Genomic DNA, 22,049 nt, shown 5'->3' with positions numbered 1-22,049 from the left:
ACATTGGGGAAGAGACAGTCTTTTCCACAAATGGTGTTGTGAAAGTCAATATCCACAGGCAGAAGAATGAAATTTGATCCTTACTTCATCATATACAAAAATGGACTGAAGACTTAAGACCTGGAATTACAAACTTACAAAAAAAAAAAAAAAAAAAAAAAGGTGCCCTTATCATGACATTGAAATGGGCAAAGAGTTCTTGGACTAGACCCCACAAACATAGGAAACAAAAGCACAGACAGACAGATGGGATTATGTAAAACAGTTCCTGTTAGTCACTTGAATCTTCAATTTCCAAGTTATTTTCTAAGAAAAAGTCTTTGTCATATTGTGTTAATCTTATCTCTCTGTCAAAACCTTGCTCAGGATGTACTTTCTTTGCTTTCCTGATCGATCTCTCAGTCAAATTAACAGTTTTTTCCCTTTCAGCAACTAAATACATATATGGCTACTTAGAATGTGTGTTTAGGAAACACCTGATTTTTCTTTGATCACCCTATGCCTTCAGAGTAAGAGTATGGTACATACAATGGTCAGTGTAGAAATGAATTTGAGACTAATCTTACTTAGACTTAGTAATCTGTCTAGCTATACCCTCATCCTTGTTGCTTTGTTTTTCTTAATGCTTAAAAAACATCACTAAAATAATATGCTTGGCTTATGCATGTTCATAATACTATTTCATATACTACTGATACCTTTTATTTTTTTCCACAGCATATATCACTATCATATTATATAAATGCTTATGTTTATTTTACTTTCTCCAACTAGAATGTAAGCTGCACAATGGTGGGAACCTTTGTGTTGTTAATTGATAATACTAAAGCATTTTGAAGAATACCTGGTTTACACACTCAAAAAATATTTGTTTAATGATTGAATATTGTATTGTGTATATATACACATGTTTCAGCTACATTTAAACAATGAATAATGAATTAACTTTCATCTTAAAGGGTAATTTTGAAGGAGGTGGCTCTAGTAACAATGCTGTGAACATCATCATCCTATACAAAGACCAATGACAATTCAATAAGGACACATATTTCCATGTCATAGTACCACTCTTAAGGTGAAACTGTACTGGCATGTGTTTTTAAAAGATAATCGTCAGATTAAATTAGTGATAGCATTTAATGAACACTTCAGATAAAAATATAAGACATTATAATTAGGTGAATTCATGTGACTTGAGGAAATAAAAACAAAAATTTACAATGAAAAATTTTAAATAAAAGCAAAGAGCTGCCAAGCATGGTGGTGCATGCCTATAATCCTAGTACTCAGGAGGCAGAGGCAGGAGAATTGCTGAGTTCTAGGCCAGTCTGGGCTATATTGTGAGTTCAAGGCCAGTTTGAACTACCCTGTTTAGAGGAAGAGAAAGACCCCGTCTAGAGGAAAAACAAACAAGCAAACCAAAACCACCCCCCCAAAAGCAGAGCTTTTAATAGGAAATTAATATCATTAATTAAAAAGCCTTGTTCTTATACAGCTATTAGAGGAAAAAGGAAAAATACATTTTTGAAATTTTATAAAACTGAACAGCCTGAGAACCAACCACTCACCACTCCATTTAACTGACACGCTTTTTAAAAGTTAAAATAATTTATAAGTACACCACAGGTCAGCAGAAAAAAAATCTAGCAGACAATATTTTGGCATAAAATTTTCAGAGAAAACTCTATACTGAATTTGGAAGCCAGCTGAATTATTACTCTTATATCAGTTACAGATTATAGCAGTAAAATTAGCATTCAGGCTGAACTGTGTAGGGAGCCTGGAATGATTCTCTGGTTTGCTACTGCCTGGCCAAGAAGCCATTTGACTGTCCTTACACCCCTGATATATAAGAAGCAAACATTCTGACTGCTGAAAAGTCCAGTTTTTATATTTTGTAAAATATGCATTGCAGTTTCTGATCGAATTCCCCTGGATTCCCATTCTGCATTTACCTGCCTCTTAAGATTCTTTTAAGGAAAATGTTCAGTTCCAAGCATTAACAAGGAGATGGTGAGTTTATATTTTAACTGACGTTTTTATTTGTATGGTTTCCTGATAGATCCCTTATTCTCACACAAAGCACTGACAACAGCTGTCGCAAAGAAACATTTCCTGCTTTCCACCCCTTCAACTTATTGCCAATTTCATTTTTAAATCATTAAGGATGACCAACACAGCCTACTTTGATAATTTCTGCCATGAAACTACAAGTACACAGTGGTCTTCTATTTCTTTTCAACACAAGCATGTGATAGCAATTTACATGCTGAAAACAACAAAACCCGTAATTTTAGATCATTTTTAATATTTTAGAATTTTAACTTAAAAATGTATGAACATCTAAATTTATATCTCTAAAATCAAGTTCCTACTACAGAAAATAAGTCTACAGACTGCCAAAATTCATCCTCAGCCACTTCATCACTCAAGATAAAAGTTTTTATGTTTTCAGTAAATCGTACTATCCTCCTCTGTGGAACATGGAGTTTTAATTGGTACACATAACTATAGACTTAATTTTGTAGTTTTCATGTTTATAAAAGTATATAGTTCAATCTATTTGTCTGTTATATTTATATTTACTTTAATCAGACCTCTATTTTAATACGAGTATTTTAAGAAACTAATATTATTTCTCTTCCTTATACAATTAAGTAAAACACTAAGAAAAAATGTTTCTCCACAAATATTTGCATATATGCTGACTCCACTGTCCCTGCAAGTATAAGTGCTATAAAAATCATGAATTCAGGGGGTGGGGTAGAGGTTAGTGGTAAAGCATGCTCGGCATGTGTGAGGCTCTCGTTTCACTCCCCAGCAACCCCCTTCCCCTCAAAAAAGGGCACACACCATGGTTCTTTTCCATCCTTTTAAAAATCAAGAGTCTAGTTTCACTCCTTATAGCTCAAATACTAAAGGATTTTAAATTCTTCTTTGACATATTTTTGTTCATGCCAGAAGAGGTAGTCCTATGAAGATGTCAAAGAACTCAGCCCCCCCCCAAATAATTAGAAAAAGTGATCCTCTTCTCAAGATGAGGAAATTTCTATCATATGGAAAGGTCCGTTTAAGCATTCATTCCCCCAGGATACTTAATGTGATATAAATGGTATTTGCATATACCATTATTCACCATAATTGGTCTAAAATAATTATAGAATTCATATTAAGTTTTAAAAGAAGGTAAATTTACAAGTTGGATTTGAACAAGGCCTTTTATTGCTAGCATTCATCATTACTCACCTTTCACATTGCTCCAAGGTTCATATTTTTAGAAAAATTTAGTAAGTATAAGTATATTGGATATTTTTCCTATTTGAAACTCACTTCATATGTGAAATCTTCAGTTATTCTTGTCCTCAAGGAAATCTGAGTATTTGATCTTTTAAGGAACCACTTCTATGTGCAATTAGAAAGGAAAATATGTTTATGAAAGATAAAATGAGAAGACAGGCCTCTCCTAAATTAAGGAAATTTAATTAAAAAATGATCTAGGAAGCTACCAGAGGTATAGTTTTATCAAATACATAGCCTGTGAAAGTGGTGGTTTTTCTACATTCTGGAAGCATTTCAATCTATAACCTATTAAATTTTATAAATAAGTGATTCATTTGGTCTTACTTTGTCTCTCTGTGAACATACCAAAACTAGGGTTTCTGGGTACAGAAAACAACCCACTACAACTTATTTCTTGACCTATGGTTTGCCCTTAGTCAACTGTAAATCTGTTTGAATTACATTCAATATTGACAAAGTACCAATTCTCCCACAAAGAATTTTGTTCAAAACAGTCAATGTGTACTACTCCAACAGTATAAAATCCTATTTTTCAGGACAGATCTATTTGGTCTCTGATGGTACATTTATTTCTTAATGAAACAATCAGCATAGCTTCATAAATTAAAAAATTCTGTGAGCTAGAAAGACTAATGTTATGGGATGACACACTGTTGGGAAAAAAAATCAACAATTAAGAGGGCCGGGGATTTGGCTCACTGAGCACCATGCCTGCCTCACAAGCTCAAGGTTCTGAGTTCAATCCCTGGTTCAAAAAAAATAACAATTAAGATCTACAGGCATAGTAATTTAGCATTACAATTTTAATTTTTTAACATGGGAAGGAGAATGAGAAGAAAAAGAGGAAGAATACATTTAAGTATGCACAGGAAGGAAGTATTTCCCAATACTTAAACAAACTCCAGTAACACAGAGAAATCGCTGTTTTATACTGCTTGGTATAAACACTGCAGTGGCACCCAAAGCACAAGTTACAAATTTTTTTTTTTGACTATAATGTTACATAAGATTCTAATGGTATAATTGATAATGTGAAATAGGAAGAAAAGGGCTAACACTTAGGGGAAGTAGGAAGGGTAGGGCAAAGGAAATAAGGGAAAAGAAAAAAAACATGAGAAAATGAAAAAAATGGAAATAAAGTATTTGTAAATAGGGGAGGAGAGGGTGAAGGGAGGGTAGGGGTAAGGGAAAAAATGAGAACCAAGAACTGTCATGTAAAGGTACAAGATCCCAATGATGAATGTAACTGTATTGTATACCTAAAATGTACCAATAAACTCAATGAAAAAAACAAAACAATACAAAAAAAATTTTTTTTGATAAATGGACCTCATAAAAAAAGGTGACGAAAAAAAGAAAAACAAGCAACAGACTGGGAGAAAATATTGGCAACCACAGTATCTGACAAAACTGGTATCCAGAACATACAGCATATACTTAAAACTCAGTAAGAAGAAAGCTCACTCAGAAAATGTGCAAAAGGTTTGAATATAAAATTCACTAGGGAAGATACATAAATAGCAAATCTATACATAAAATAAGCTCATAAGTATTAGCAAAATACATGTTAAAACTACAACCAACCCTGGATTTGATCCCCAGCACTACAAAACCAAAACAAGCTGGGAGAAGTGGTGCCTCAGAAGTTGGCAGACTGAAGCAGAAGGATTGTGAGTTCAAGGCTAGCATGGATTACATAGTCCCTGTCTCAAAAAAGGTGAAAAATAAAACAAAACAAAAAACTCCATAACCAAAATAGCATTTCACAGCCATTAGAAGAATTACAATAAAAGATAAAATATTAATAACAAATGGTGAAGGAGATGTAGAAGAGCAGAAACCCTTAAACATTGCTTTTGAAATGTAAACTGGCATAACCACTTTGAAAAATAGTTTGGCAGTTCCTTAAAAAGTTAAATACAAATTTACCATATGAAAGAGCAATTCTACTCCTAGGTATCTGTTGAAAAGAAAACAGGGCCAGGGATTTAGCTTAGTGGTTCTGCTGCCTGCTTCCCAAGTGCAAGGACCCAAGCTTGATCCCCGGTACACACACACACACAAAAAAAAAAAAAAGAAAAGAAAAGAAATGAAAATATATGTTCATTCATAGGCTTATGCACAAATGTTTATAACAGCACTATTGGCAACAGCCCAGAATCATAACTTACATATCCATTTAGTGTAAATGGATAGAAAAAAATGTGGTTTAACATACACTGGAACACTACTTGCAATAAAGAAGAATAAAGTGATACTTTTTTTAAAACCAAAGATGAACCTCAAAAGCAATAAGTGAAAGAAACCAGATACATATAATTCTATTTATATGAAATGTTAAAAAATTATAGTTAGAAAAATAGGTTAGTGGCTGCCTAGGAAAAAGGTGGGAATGAGATCAACATTCTTCAGAAATGAGGGATCTTATTGCCATGATGCAAATGCTCTAAAATTGATTTACTGTGAGAGTTACATAACTTGATAAATTTACTAAATATTACTAAATTGTACACTTGAAATGGGTAGATTTTATAATATGTAAAGTATGGCTCAATATATTTGCTTTTTAAAAAAAGACTTAAAAACTCCATGCAGAGATAGATGCTTTAGGATTTCAACTATGCAAACACTGAAGTAAGGTGGTAGTAACACTTTCAATACTGATTCTAGGTTTACACTATCAGTAAGGCCTGGGGATTTGGGGATTTAGCTCAGTGGTTCTGCTGTCTGCCTTGAAAGCACAAGGTCCTGAGTTCGATCCCTGGTACAAAAAAAATTCTATCAGAAAAAAGGGACACTTTAAGTAATTACCTGTTTGCTGAAGTTACTGGGTTAAGCAGCACTAAAATTAGATTATTTCAGCCAAAGATCTAGTTAAGTTTCCTAAGACAGGAGGTCTAAATATATTTTATCTATTTTTAAAATCATGGTATGGTTTAAAATTTATAAATCTTGTGTGTAGCTCAATTTCTATATATGTACACACCCATGTGATCACTATCCAGATCAAGATACAGAAAGCTCCCTTAGTTAATAGTCCCACAAAAGGTAACAGCTTTGATTCTGTCATTAGAAATGTGAGTTTTATTCTTCTGAACTTTTATATGAATATACATACTCCATACATCACTTTTCTGGGTCTGACTTTTATTTTAAGACAGGATCTAACTTGGTAGCTCAGGGTGGCCTTGAACTTACTATGTAGCTATTATACCTGTGAGAGTAAGGTGATGATGATGTGGACAAGTACCATGAAGAAGGGAATATCTGAGTTCAGTCTGGAAAGGTGGCCAGGCATTAGATAAATGAGTTGGTAGGTGCCTCATGGCTAATAACATACTGGTGTCTACTTAGAAGTAACCATGATTGTTTTTTGAGACTAATAGCAAAATACTGAATTCACTAGGGCTTAGTTATTCCATTCTTTTTCTCCTATAGTCCTAAAGGAATGAGATACTACAAGAAATAGGGAGCTCTCGGCTAATACCCAGGCTAAACAGTTATAGGGTATGCTTGGGCTAGAAGAAGCTCAGGAAGACCTGGATAGGTTTTAAGAAAATGAGAAGGTCTTTGATCAATATGTGGAAAAATGGTTCTATGGGATACATATAAAATAAATATGGAATAATAAGGAATACAAGGTAATATACAACTTTAACAGAATATTAATATTAAGTAGAGATAGAGATGCACAACCCTGAATTAAGGTGGTTCATTGAGACTAAGTACATAGCTCAACCCAATGAAATAAAACTTGTATCTCTGTCTTTTACTAATGATCAAGTCCCTTTTTAAACAACGAAGCCAGAATTATCTTAGAAATAATTTAGACTAGAAAGAGTAAACTGGGATGTACTTTAAAACTGACTAGCTATATTTCCCTATTTATATATAAGCAAATATTTGTATAGCTCCCTTCTGTAAAGATAATTTGCTTGACACTTTTCTTTTTCGTTTTTTTTGATACCAGGGATCGAACTCCAGACCTTGCACTTGCGAGGCAGGTAGTGGCACCACTGAGTTAAATCCCCAGCCCCTCACACTTTTATTAAGCTACAGCATTCTAGGATTGTAATATGACATGGTAGCTGGGGATCAATGTGTTTAGAAGAACCTAGGAGAAAAAAATTGCTATTATTATATAAAAGTGAATAACAATCAAAAACATGAGTTTGTGTAGTTATTAATCTTTTAGATGAGCCATTCCCCCATAATCTTACCTGTTAACAGACACTGATTGTTTACCACAGGGAAGAACAAAAAATAATGGAGTAGAATAGGTACGAAAAAGGGTTTGGAATGGTAAGAAGGACTATATTATTATCTGTAAAAACAAGTAATTGTATCTGGGAAATAAGAGATCTTAAGTACAACAAAAGTTTTATTATCCAGCATAGTGAGATAAATCTATCTAGGCATTCATCAGAAAAACAAACATAACTTTTATTTCATAGTCTGGACAAACTCCAGATGATGATACATTTTAAAAATGCCAGAATGTCTATTTTTGCAAAAGCTCTTGGTTTGAATTATTAAATAGTAACTTGCTATATTAAATATATCTCTCTGACATCACTTTTGAGTAGCTGTTAAAGAATAATGACTCCATATTTTAGTCACTTAGCTTTCTGTATCATTCCATTATAACTGAGTTTGCTAGTTTGATTTTTAAAATTTATTTATTTATTTTTTGGTAGCATTGAAGAATGAATCCAGGGCCTTCAAACTAAGCTACATCCCCCACCCCTTTAAAATTATTTTAAAATTTTGAGACAAGGTCTTGCTAAGTTACTAAATTGTCCAAGTTTGGCTTAAATTAGTGATCTTCCTGGCTCAGTCTTCCAGAGGACTGGGATTATAGGGAGGTACCACTACATCTGGCACCAATTACTTTTTAGAAAGGTAGGTATCTAGTAATTCTTCTGTGGTAAGATGGCCAGTGTACTGTGAAAAAACTGAACTCAGGGAATGAGGAAGCCAAATTTTTGCCTGTTTGCCACTCCCTCAAGCTATGGATGATAATTTCTGATAATACAAACTTACCGAAATATGCTTTGATTTAATTTTTTAAATAAAAGCTAAAGTTTATTATTATTATTAATTTTTATTTTTATTTATTTTTTTGGTATGGGGGATTGAACTCAGGATCTTCTCAATGAGCAAAATAGCTAATTTTTTTGTTTTTTACTTTGAGACAGGATCTTTCTAAGTTGCTTAGGCTGGGCTCAAATTTGTGCGATTTATGCCTCAGCTTTCCAGAGTGCTGTGAGTATAGGTATGCACCACCACATATCACTAAAACTAAAGTTTAAAAAAATATAAAACCTCAGACTACAAATTTCAAGTACTTCATATATAAGAAAGAAGACTCTTAATTTGAAATATACGTTATAGGCTCTGTTTCAGATTTTAGATTTTTTTTTTTGTATTTTAAGACCAGATCTAGCTCTAAGCAATCAATTAAGGAAGATGAACTTTCCCCAAGGTTAAAAAAAAATTTACACACTTGTACTACTGAAATACCAAAGCATAGCTTAAAGAAGATGAATACATAATTTAAATCTGTTAGAACAGGATTTATTGCTATTTCAAAACCCCACTAAAATGGTTATTTTTTTAAACAAACAGAAAACACTTACCTGCTACTGAATTTGGCCGAGGCATAAGATACAAAGGAATAGATTGTACTGATTGAGATAAAACTGTTTCTAAATTCCTCTCTGGAATCTTATTTAGACTATAGGTAGAAGCAGTCATGTTTTCATCTACTCGATATAGACAGGAGTCCATGCTGGATTTTTGAGACTGCCAAGGCTTTAGGTTTCCTCCAGATCCTAATTCTTTACTGCTTTCTCCAACATATTTTGTGCGTTCCACATTTTCAGAATAGCTTGTCAATGTAGCTGGAAAAAAAAAAAGTAAAATCAACTGAAAAAATTTGAAGATCAATATAATTAGATAAAAGTAACATCAGTTATACTATTTTTATTGTGATTAATGACTACACTTCCATGATAAATTTTTAAAAAACCACAGTACAATCATCTCTCACATATATTTACTTTAAAAATTTTATTTATGAACTAAGCAATTCCAACATCAGTGCTAAAAATATAGATCTAAAGCTTATTAGTGTTAAATTTTTTAAACTTTAATTAAAAAGGAATTTATATATAAATTTCATGGATTACTGGAGAACCCAGAGGTCTCTAAAGATGTTAACCAAGGAGAATAATAGTTCATTTTTTCTTACATTTCAAATGTGTCTACTGTCCTAAAAAAAAAAAAAAAATCTAAACTCATACAGTAATTTCTATAGTATTTTTTAGTGAGATCTTTTCTTTGCAAATTTAAGTGGCATTCTGGATTTTGTAGTAGTAAGGGAAGAAGATGACTGCAATAAAAGACCCTACATTTTTCTTTAAGAAAGTAAGTTTGATTTGGTTGTTACAAAAAGTAAAAATTTTCTAAATTCAATTCCAGGAAGTAAAGCTGAGAAAAGGGCATGTAATGTGAGACCCAACTGAAAAAGGTAATCAGGGCTGGGGATTTGGCTCAGTAGTTCCGCTGTCTGCCTTGCAAGCTCGAGGGCCAGAGTTTGAACCTTTTGAAAAAAAAAAAAAAAAAAAAAAAAAAAAAAGAATTTATTCTTACATTTTGGTTGGTCTTCGGGGACAAGAAACCAAGGGTAAAGTAAGTGGTAGCAAGTTTGAAAAAGAAAGGAATTTCTAAAACCAAGAAAAACTATCAAATCAAAGAAAATGAAAAACAAAAGAAAGCATGTTAGGGACTGAAAAAGTAACTCACGTACTTGAACAGCCAATGTCATTTTTTATTTTTATTTTTTGGTAATGTAAAGAGATAACACCCCAGAAAAAGCTCAAATACATATTAAGCAATATTCTTTTTTTTCATTCTACATTACAATCTCTAATACTATTAGTATCATAGTAAACTCATATTTTTTTTAGCATTTTATACCTTTTATTTATTTGTTGTGGTGCTGGGGATTGAACCGAAGGCTTTGCATGTTAAGTACACACTGTACTACTGAGCTCTATTTAACCCTAGCCCATCTTTAAAACTTTTAAACACATACTGTCTCATTTCATCATCAATATTCTAAGCAGCACTGGTATTACTATCCTCATCTCATTGCAAAGATAAGAAAATGGATGTTCGAAAAGATTAGGCATCATGTGTACTATCACACAGCTAGCAAATGGCCTCCCAGATATAATTATTTGGGGTTTTGCTCATTTTTTACTTTATATAGTTCTTTAACTCTTTTGTAGATGTACTTTGCCTCCTTTACTTGACTGAATATTTCTGTCTGTTAGCACCATCTCTATAATACCCTGGGTATTATAAAACAAAGAGTAATGATAAAAAGAGGAACAAAACAAAAGAGAGCAGGCTAAAGCCCCACAGCCACCCACAAAAATAGCGAGCATAAACACCAGGTGATCTGGCCATTGCGAAATCACTGAAACACTATAAACTATATGAGCAGAAAACAAATGGGCTAATTTTATTCTTCAGTGTATTTTTTTACACTTAAATTATTTCTACCAAATAGCTTTCTAACATATAAACTAAAAATATTTCTACCAGAGATATAAATGTATACCTGGGAAATTAAGCAAAAAAAAAAAAAAAATCAAACTGCCAACTTTGGCAAAACTCAAACATGAGATACACAAACTAAGATGTGTAGAACAGATATAATACTGGGGAAATGTTTCTGTTTTCTAGTTATATAGTACTGTACTTGTTCTACATTTGATAAATGCTTTTTATTTATGTTAGGAGGTGGCTTTCTATTTTAGGATATTGCCAAATAATCAGATGGTTGTATTTTTATTAATTTTCAAGGACTTTAACAAATGCTCTTGTAATGTTTACCAAACTCCTAGTCATCCCCCCCTCCCCAAATAATCATGTTCATCATACTGGGTCACCAGGTTTTACCAAATTGGATTAGTTGTTCAGGTGAGAAAGGGAAAGGAGTATCTTATCCAAAGAGAAAAATATATGCAAGGAAACAAAGGCAGGAGACAGCAAAATTCTTTTAAAAAATTAAGTAAGTTTAATCACTTAACAGTTTACCCTGAGCATTACTCAGGCAGTGTGGTTTTACATACTATCCTGAACATCACTTACACAAGTCTCATTTCAACCACTTGATTCTTCTACTGAACATATTTGATAAAATTGTCATTTTTAAATTTCCTATTATAAAAATTTACAAAAATATGCAAATTTTGGACGTCATATATTTAAATAATTGGACTGATAAGTGGTTAGTAAGACTAGAAGTTGGTCTAGAATTTGGGGGTGAGGTTGAAAAAGTAGTATGCTCATAGAAGTTTAATAATTGGTTTTCTGAAAACCAAAATCAAAAGAAAAGCACTAACAAAACAATTCTTAGCACTTACTCCCCATTTGTAAATACTCATTTCATGCTTGATTTCAAGCTATGTTCAGTTTAACAACAGGCTCCCAAATTTACAGAAATTTGAACAACCAGATCTTCCTGGTACAAGCTGGCCAAAGTGACCACAGACATGTCTGCATACTCTGGCTGAAGCACAGAACCACAGACAGAGTCATGTAGGCTCAGCCCCAGCCCACTCTGCATCCAAGGATTCTATGCCCTGGCTGTGGCCATCCAACAACTTCAAGCCTGCTTCATGTTTTCTTTCACTTTGGCATGGGGCAGCAGAAGTACTGACCAAATCAGTGACCTGATTGTGGATGAGTCCAATGCCTGGGGACAGAAGGTATGTCCAAAGAATTGGCAGGTCCAGGGAGAAATTAACAGACTGGGACCAGCAAAGATAGCACCAAGAAAAACCCAAAGCTATCATAAACCACAAAAACAGAGTGGGGTTTTACTCTGAAAGTGACTCCTTCACAACAAGCTAGAGTAGGAAAAGAAATCTCGTGCAGTGGCTGCCATATTGGGGAGGGTTGGATCAGGAGCTATTTTGGTAAGGGACTGACTGTTTAAAACTGAATTACAGAACCAGTACAGAATAACTTCATTTCAGGGTTTCCAGTGTTACCCTACTACAGTGATTAGGCAAGAAACAGCTATAAGAGATAGCTACGGAGAGGGTGCAGCCTAGATATAGACCCCCTAAGAAGTATACACTCACCCTAGGATGGACACAGGGCTCCATCTTCAGAGTTGAGAAGCCAGGACCACAAAATATGCCTTTCAGAGGTGGCTGGATCTGAAAGTGCTGGCATTAAGCCCAGTGGTCTGCTTGAACCCATGCCCAGTTGCCTATATTCAGCAGAGAACAGTGGTTGAATGTTTTCCCAATTTACCAGTGTAAGCAAGGATATGACTTGGCTTGTTCTCACAGTCGAGGGCAGTGGTGGCAAACCTATGGCATGCACGCTGCAGTGTGCATGCAGAGCCCTCTCTGTTGACATGCAAGCCAAGTCACTCAAGCAGCTGAGCATCAGATAACAGTTTTGTTTTTCTTTCTAAACTGAATTAAACCTCAGTATTCAGGATAACTGCAGTGTTGATACTTTGCAATAAATAAGTGGGTTTTAGGTTGAAGTTTGGGCACTTATTCTCTAAAAGGTTTGTCATCACTGTTCTAAGTTATATAGGCAAAGGAGCCTCCAGAAGCGGGAGGGTACCTCACAAATCCACAGGCCATAAAGCTAGGTGGAGAAAATTGTGCCCTGCTGAGTTCCAAGTCTGGAGACAACTCATTAAAAAATATAGAGGATTTTTTTCACTCAATTTTTAAAGTCATTTTTCCTTTACTGGTTTTTAGGAGTTTGGATTCTTTTGTTTTCCTTATGTTTTCTTTTTGTTCTTTATTTGGCTTTGTTTTTTCTTTCACCTTCTTTTACTTCTTTTTTCTTTTGTGTTACTTTATCTAATTCTTTTAATTTCCTTTTACTCCTTAGTAGGATACTTTATCTTACTTTTCTCTCCTTTTCATTTCAACTGATTAACTTTTCAAACTTTTTTCATTCTCCAGATCTCTAGCCTCTGTATCTTTACTACTATGACCATTAAGCTTTATTAATCTTAAGTCAACTCTAAGGTATTACTGTTAAACACTTTTCCATTATTAATGGATGTATAGTTGTTTCATTTAGTAGATATTTACTGTACTTCAATATTTGGTTTGTCTTAGTGTTTATATGATAATTATAGATCAGTACCCTATGGTTAAGGGTGGTGCATTATTGATTCTTAGGGTATGTCAATATCCAATCTGTCCTTGATACTATAATAGGTGCTGACTTTTTTTGCTATTGACAGGGTGGCATAATTGTTGCTATTAACCCATGGATGCCTAGTGTTCCATTTTTGGAACACCCACTACAATGGAACATAACTTTTCATACAAAAATTCAAAATTCAAACTTTCATGTAAAAATTAAAAAAGTTACAATCTTCAGCATAAATGGGCTAACTGGTTTTCTCTGTATTCCAATTTCTGAACTACCTTACTCCCTCCCAAATGAATGGATGTGGGTGGATGTTGGGACACACACAAAGGCCACACCTAGAGTACTTCACTGAAAATCAGACACTAAAGAGATATCCATACTAGCAACAAAGTCTTCTACTATAATGAATATACCTCATCAGGTATGCGCACAAACACACCCTGACAGACAGAGAGACACACTCACACACACAAATAGAAATATGAGAAGAGAAGGCACAAAACCTTGAACTCTCCCAAAATTGATCCATGGGGCATTCACTTGGAGGAAATCAAAAGTAATAAAGCTGAATTATTTGAAATGATAAAAAGAGGAAATTTAAAAAACAGATAAATAAGGTGCTCAGTGAACTCAAACCAAGTTAAGGATATTCCTCATTTAATGACCTACCTATTTAATGACTGCTTAGACTTATGACTAAGGTACACTGTTTGGATTTAAAACCAGCTGCTTGAATTTATGACCTGTTTTTTTATTTTGTACAGTTCTATATATTTTCTTTTGTATAGCCCACCTTGTTTATAAAGTACTGTAATTTTTGCTGATTATATTGTACAGTACAGTACTGCAGTTTTATGTTCTGTTATACATTAGAGTATTGCATGTGAGAGTTATATAAATAAAAGTAAAGTCACCAAGCTGGAGTTTCCACTGACCAATTCTCTGTTCAGAATATTCCTCACTTAGTAACCAATTCAATTAATAACCTACTCAAAAGAATGGAACTTGGTTGTTAAACAAGGAATATCTGTATAACTGAGTAGAAAATGCTTTTATTTTATTTATTTGTTTGGGTTTTTTTTTTGAGACAGGGTCTCACTATGTAGTTGAGACTGACCTGGAACTCACTATGTTGCCCAGACTAGTCTCGAACTCAAAGTGATCCTCCTGACTCAGCCTCCTGAGTGCTGGGATTACAGGAGTATGGCACCATGCCTGGCTGAAAATGCTTTTAGTAAACAAAATGATCAGTGAATTTACAGAAGACAGTAATAAAAAGCTAGCTGAGCTAAATAAAATCATTTTATTGTTTAGCAAAGAATTAGAGTCCATGGAAAAGTACCAATAAGAAATCTAGGAGATAAAAATTCTATTAAAAGTATGGGTAGCAGAAGTGACCATTAGAGGACAGAGATCAGAACTAGAACATAGGACCGACACAAGTAAATGTATACTCAAGAGATTCCTTAAAAATGAGGCTATGAAAAATGAGCCCAATAGTTGCTAGATGAAACAAAAACAAATCTATGATTAACTGGAATTAGTGAAAAGTCAGAAGATAGCAAAAATAGCATGAAAAACCTGTTTACAGAAATAATAGCAGAAATTTTTCCTAATATGGGAAAATAATTTCTAAATATGGAACACAGAACCCCCAAAGCCAAGATAAAAATAAAAAAGAACTTCTTCATGACACATCATAATCAAAATCCCAAAAGTCCTGTAAAAAGGACAGAACTAAAAACTGTTAGAGAAAAGCAGTGAATCATTTTTAAAGGTAAATCCATTAGAATTACAGCAGACTTCTCAACTCACACCTTAAAGGCCAAGAGAGTTTGGAGTGAAGTGTTTCAAGTCCTAAAAGGAAACAGCTTCAACACAGACTGATATATACTGCAACACTACCTTTCAAAATTAATGGAGAAATAAGATCTTTCCATGAGAAAAAGCACTCCATTAAATTCTCAAAGATATTCTAGAAAGACACAGTGAAGCCATTAATGCCAAAATGTCTAAAGGCATATACCAAGCAAGATGAGCAATTAAGTGAAGTGTGTGTGTGTGTGTGTGTGTGTGTGTGTGTGTGTAATCAACAGAAAAAGAAATATAATGCAATTAGTGGAATAAGTTAATATTTTTCAATAATAACTCTTTTTTTGCGGGGGGTAACAGGAATCAAATTCAGGACTTTGTGCTTTGCCGAGAAGGTATGGTACCAGTAATAACTCTTAATATGAATGATCATGACCTCCAAGTCAAAATATTCAGAGGCCAGGGATTTAGCTCAGTGGTGCTGCTGCCTGCCCTGCAAGCGCAAGGACCCAAGTTTGATCCCCCGTAGCAAAAAAAACAAAAAAACAAAACAAAAAAAACCAACCAAAAACCAAAAACTAACCAAACAAAAAAACAACAACCAAAAATCAGATTGTCAGAATTCATGAAGAAACAAAATCCAATGTGCTATAAACAAGAAACACATCTGACTAAAAAAGAAATTCACAGACTAAAAATTAAAGGGCAGAAAACAATATTCCGTGCACGGGAACCCCCAAAACAAGCAGGAGTGGGTGTTCTATTTTCAGAAAAAGTGGACTTCCAAAGAAAACTGATTAAAGAGGCAAAGAAGGTCACTATATGCTGGTTAAGGTAACAGTTCAATAGGAAAGGTAACAATTACAAACATATATGAGTCAAATACCAGTATATAAGACTTCATAAAACAAATGAAACTGGACATACATCAACATATTTATAGTGAGGGACCTTAATACACCACTGTCAAAACTAGATGGAGGAGATGGAATAAACGAACAAAAAAATAACCCTGTTTCTTCGCCAGTACACCATGCTGTTTTTATCACAGTGGCTTTGCAGTATAGTTTCACAACGGGAATTGTTATACCTGCTGCCATGTCTCTGTTGTCTAGGATGGCTTTTGGTATTCTAGGTCTCTTCTGGTTCCAAATGAACTGTGGATTATTTTTTCTAGTTCTGTGAAATATACTATTGGAATTTCAATCGGCATTGCATTGAATCTGTATAGCAGTTTTGGTAGTATGGCCTTCTTCATTCTTCCTACCCAGGAGCAGGGGATGTCTTTCCATTTTCTTATATGCTCTTCAATCTCTTATTTCAGACTGCTATAGTTTTCAGTGTAGAGGTCTTTGGCTTCTTAGATTGATTCCTAGATACTTCATTTTTTTGGATGCTATTGTGAAAGGAAATATTTCCCTAATCTCTCAGTGAGTCTGTTATTTGTGTACAAGAAGGCTACTGATTTTTGAGTGTTCACCTTGTATCCAGCTACTCTGCTGAAAGTGTCAATTAAGTCGAGAAGTCTTTTGGTGGAATTTCTTGGGTCTTCAATGTATCATATCGTCAGCAAATAATGACAGTTTAATTTCTTCCTTTCCTATCTTTATTGCTTTAATTTCTTTCTCTTGTCTAATTGCTGTGGCATTGTTGGTGGGAGTTCAGACGGGTGCAACCACTATGGAAATCAATATGGAGATACCTCAAAGAACTAGGATTAGGGGTTTCATTTGACCCAGCCATCCCTCTGCTGGGTATCTTTCTAAAAGAATTAAAAGAATCATATCACAGTGATATATGTGTGCCAATGTTTATAGTGGCAGTTTGTAATAGCTAAAACTTGGAAAGAGCCCATTTGCCCATCAGTTAGAAACTGGATAAAGATGTGTTTTTTCTATAAAATGGAATACTAATCAGCCATAAAGAATGAAAAATTTGAGTCATTCATAGGAAAATGGATGCATATTGAGGATATATTCTTAAGTGAAATAAGTAAGTCACACATGTGTAAATACTGAAGAGTTTCTCTGGTGTGAAAAACTATAACTGTACATAAGACCCTAATGGTATAATTAATAATGTGAAATAGGAAGAAAAGGACTAAAGGTGTAGGGGAAGTAGGAAGGGTAGGGGAAAGGAAATAAGGGAAAAGAAAGAAAATATGAGAAAATGAAAAAAATAGAAATAAAGTATTTGTAAATAGGGAAGGGAGGAAGGGGTGAAGAGAGAGCAGAGGTAAGGGGAAAAAATGAGAACCAAACCTGTCACAAGATCCCAATGATAAATGTAATTGTACTGTATACCTAAAATGTACCAATAAACTCAATGAGAAAAAAAATTACTAAGGAAAAAAAAAATCACCCTGGAGTTGGCTAAGATTTACTTGTCTCTGTGGTCTAACCTTGCTATATGTTGCAAAAAGATTCCCCATAATGGTTTTCAAATAAGCCATAAGCACACCCAGTACCTCCAAACACTGGAACCTGACACTTTTAAATGTATGAGAAAGTAGTAGTAAGTTTTTATATTGTCACTATTTCAAATAGTTAGCAACTAATCATACATTTATTAGTTACTAAAATGAAGTTTTCATAAATTTAGCAGGAATTATGTCAAGGATGACAATATCTCACTTTGAACAGAAGCATTCATTGGTAGAGAGCTGTATGTCATAAGAATTACACATGAGAAATAAATTACTAAACAATGAACAGAATAACGCTGAAAAAATTTTGGAAACGACATCTATCAATAAAAATTACAAAAGTAGCTCTGATTAGAGGTACAAAGTTTTAAGAAACATTAAGTCAATTTGTAGTACAAAGACAAACTTACTCAGTAGTCTATGAGTACAATTTTACTGTTTGAACGTATACATTATAATGAGGAAGGCTTTCTTTCTTTTTTTAAGCGAAGACATTTACAATCAAAGAGAAAAAGAAGATCCGGTTTTCCTAATGTGAGGAAAACACTAATCTTATTTAGTACTTCTGTTGCATTATTTGCATAAACCAAATCTATCTCTTATTATGCAGTCACTAATGCTGTACTTTCAAAATGAAATGAAGAGGGGCGGGAGACTTAGCTCAATGGTGCCTCTGCCTGCCTCACAACTGTAAGGTCCTGAGTTCAATTCCTGGTACAAACAAACAAACAAACAAAAACAAAAAATAAAAAAATTAAATGACAGAGTACAATACTGCTGACTTTTTTTTTCTTTTTAGTACATAGAAAGGTATCTAAGAGAGTCCCTGGGAAAGTGTATGCTCAAGAAATATTTGTTAAAGGAATAAATTGAGTTTTATTGGTTCAGAATCACTGGGGCACAGAGTGTAAAAATAAACAACTCACCAAAAATACCAAAAGGAAAAATTGGGGGGCAACTATTCCCATTTAAGAGTTTGTACATTTTTGCTTCATTAATGTTGTTCACAGATTCAAGTGATATTTAATTAATGTCATTCACCTAGTCAATACATTTTTACTATGTAAAATGTGTGTCTGGATACTATGACAAACAAGTGTAAATTCTTACTCCCAGAAGGAGGGCAATCCTTGTGGCATCAAAGGGTTACATGTAGCAAAAAGAACTGAAGACTGACAAAATTAAATGCTGTTTTTAAAAACATGCCAAAATCTGCATATTATTCTATTTTATAGATAGATCCTTTTTATCCAATTATTCTTATACTGTGCAAACTGATGTAATTTAAGGCCATAGTGACAAAAGTATCAGTGAATTCAGTGACAGTTTGATTCATGTGGCTATTAGAAGTTGAAAAAGTTTAAAGCTCATGTAGTCTATATGGTAAGTCTATGCGACAAGATGGCAAACAAATTCAACATATAAATGTGCACAATTTCAACAAATTGGAGATGTTACTCTCTTTTAAAAAGTAGACATAGAACTAGGGATTTAGCTCAGTGGCACCACTGCCTGCCTTGTAAGTGCAAGGTCCTGAGTTTGATCCCTGGTACACATACAAAAAAAGCAGACACTGTTTCCACTCTAATCCATATGTACTTCTACCTGAAGTAGATCTAATCATTCTCAGGCAAAACAAAAATAGTGGGAAAATAATCCCAAGTAACTATAAAGAGATTTGTCTGAGACTGTCTCCATTTTGTTAATGTAAAAAATAACTGAGTCATTACCTGTTAAGAGCTGGAATTTCATATAAGCAGAATCATACATATGTAGATATTGTGTCTAGCTTCTTTCATTCATTTTATTTTTAAAAATAATTCTATTGGTATTTAAGGTATACTATATCTTATTTTTTCCCCATCCCTGTGCCCTCCCTTCAACCTGTTCACCCCTCCCTATTTACAAAGACTTTGTTTCCATTATTTTTCATTTTCTCATATTAATTCCATTCCCTTCTTTCCTTTTGCCCCTTTTCTTCCTATTTCATATTATCTATTATACCTTTTAGTCCTTATTTCAGTTTCTCACACTAGAGAAACTATTTGGTATTACCCGCGTCCTATGTATTTCACTTAAGAGTATCACCTCAATGTGCATCTATTTAGCTATAAATATCTCTAATTTGTAATTTTTTTCAGCTTTAATTGAGTTTATTGGTACATTTTAGGGATACAGTACAGTTACAATCATTGTTGGGATCTTGTACCTCCACATGACAAGTCTTGATTCTCATTTTTTCCCCTTACCTCTGCCCTCCCTTCATCTAATTTCTAATTTTTAATGGCTGAGTAGTACTACATTTATTAAAACAAAATACACATTTTCTTCATTCAGCCTCCCAGTGATGGGCAATTGGGCTGCTTCCAAGTTTTAGTTATTACAAATTGTGCTGCTACAAACATGGGTGCACATGTATCACTGTGGTAGGTTTCTTTTAATTCCTTGGGGAAGATGCCAAGAAGGGGAATAGCTGGGTCAAAAGTGACTTCAAATCCTAGTTCTCTGAGGTATCTCTATACTGATTTTCTACAGTGGTTACACCAGTCTACACTCCCACCAGCATTGGAGCAGCGTTCCAAAGCCCCTCCAGCATTCGTTATTGGTTGATATTTCATAACAGCCATTCTTTTGGGGGTGAGGAGGAATCTCAGCGTTGTTTTCATTTTCATTTCTCGAATGACCAGAGATGAACATTTTTTCATATGTTTACTTGCTATCTCTAGTTCTTTGAGAAATGTCTGTTCATTTCAGGTGTCCATTTTTGGATTGGGTCTTTAAATTTGGGAGTTTTTTTTTTTAAAAATTCCTTATATATTCTAGATAGTAGACCTTTGACTGAGGAACTGCTGGTGAAAATCTTTTTCCACATTGTGGATTGTCTCTTCACACTACTGGTCATTTCTCTTGCTGTATCTTGTTTTTATTAAGAAGATATCCCACTTCTTGATTGATCATGCTAGTTTACCGGCAACTGAGGTTTTGTTCATAAAATCTCTTCCTTCATCAATGTCTTCAAGAGTTCTACCTAGTCTCTCTTCCAGCCAGTTTAGTGTTTCTGTTTTAATATTGAGATCTTTAATTAATTTTGACTTTAGTGCATGGTGAGAGATATAGGTCTAGTTTTAATCTTTGGCAAGTTGAAACCCAGTTTTTTCAGCACCATTTATTAAAGAGGCTGTCTTTCCTCCAGTGAGGGGGTTTTGCTCCTTTGTCAAAGATGAGGTGTCTGAGTATGTCTGGACTTGTTTCTGAATCTTCTAATCTATTCCACTGGACCTCGGGTCTATTTCTTTGCCAGTATCATGCTGCCTTTTATCATAGTAGCGTTGTAATACATAGTTTCAAGTTGGGGATTGTGATATCCCCTACACTGTCTTTATTGTCTAGAATTGCTTTTGCTATTCTAGGTCTCTTTTTGGTCCAAATGAATTTTTGGATTGTTTTCTCAAGGTCTGTGAAGTATGCTGCAGGAATTTCAATTGGGATTGCACTGAATCTATATAGAAGTTTTGAAAGTATGTTGATTGTTCCTACTCAGGAGTAAGGGATGTCTTTCCATTTTCTGATATCCTCTTCCTATCTCTTTTTTCAGAGTGCTGTAGTTTTCAGAGTAGAGGCCTTTGATTTTTTTTTGTTAGGTTCACTCCTAGGTATTTCAATTTTTGGATGCTATTGTGAAAGGAATTGATTGGCCCATTTCTCTCTCAGTGAGTTTGTTTTTCTTTTTTTTTTCTTTTTATTGAGTTTATTGGTACAATCTAGGTATACAATACAGTTACATTCATCATTGGGATTCTGTACCTTTACATAATAGGTCTTGATTCTCATTTTCTCCCCTTGTCCCTGCCCTCCCTTCACCCCCTTCTCCCCTCCCCATTTATAAACACTTTATTTTCATTTTTTCAATTTCTCCTATTTTTTTCCTCTCCCTTATTACCTTTCCCCCACCGTTCCCACTTTCCCTTCTCCTTTATCCCTTTACTTCCTATTTCACATTATTAATTATCTCATTAGGATCCTGTGTACTGTTATAGTTTTTCAAATCAAAGAAACTATTCGGTATTTCAGTTAAAGAAATCTCTGTATGAACATTAAAAACAGGGAATCCTAAAATAAAACTAAAAAGGAAAGTAAAAGAGAAAAGGCAATGATGTAACATTAAAATAATCCTTAATTCTAGAGATGAAAATGGTCCCTGAACATATTTAAATTGCTTCTTGCTCTTATAGCCTTATCTTATTCTTTTTTTCATTATTTAGAGAATACTTTATTAGTTTCTGTAATCAAACCCACGTAGATG

General features: G+C 34.0%; 1 protein-coding gene across 6 annotated transcripts in view; it reads right to left on the bottom strand.

The window, feature by feature from the left end:
• Positions 1-22,049, bottom strand: part of Tanc2 (tetratricopeptide repeat, ankyrin repeat and coiled-coil containing 2) — a 341,666-nt gene that overhangs the window by 140,102 nt on the left and 179,515 nt on the right. For all 6 annotated transcript variants that reach the window (XM_010637504.1, XM_010637505.1, XM_010637506.1 and 3 more), the window contains one exon: positions 8,940-9,203. In XM_010637504.1, the coding sequence (XP_010635806.1) occupies positions 8,940-9,203 (264 nt within the window). The remainder of the gene's footprint in view (positions 1-8,939; positions 9,204-22,049) is intronic.

This window comes from Fukomys damarensis, unplaced genomic scaffold, assembly GCF_012274545.1.
Source record: "Fukomys damarensis isolate Sample0158 unplaced genomic scaffold, DMR_v1.0_HiC HiC_scaffold_23, whole genome shotgun sequence".
NCBI lineage: Eukaryota > Metazoa > Chordata > Mammalia > Rodentia > Bathyergidae > Fukomys > Fukomys damarensis.
This window is presented reverse-complemented; position numbering and strand designations above follow the sequence as displayed.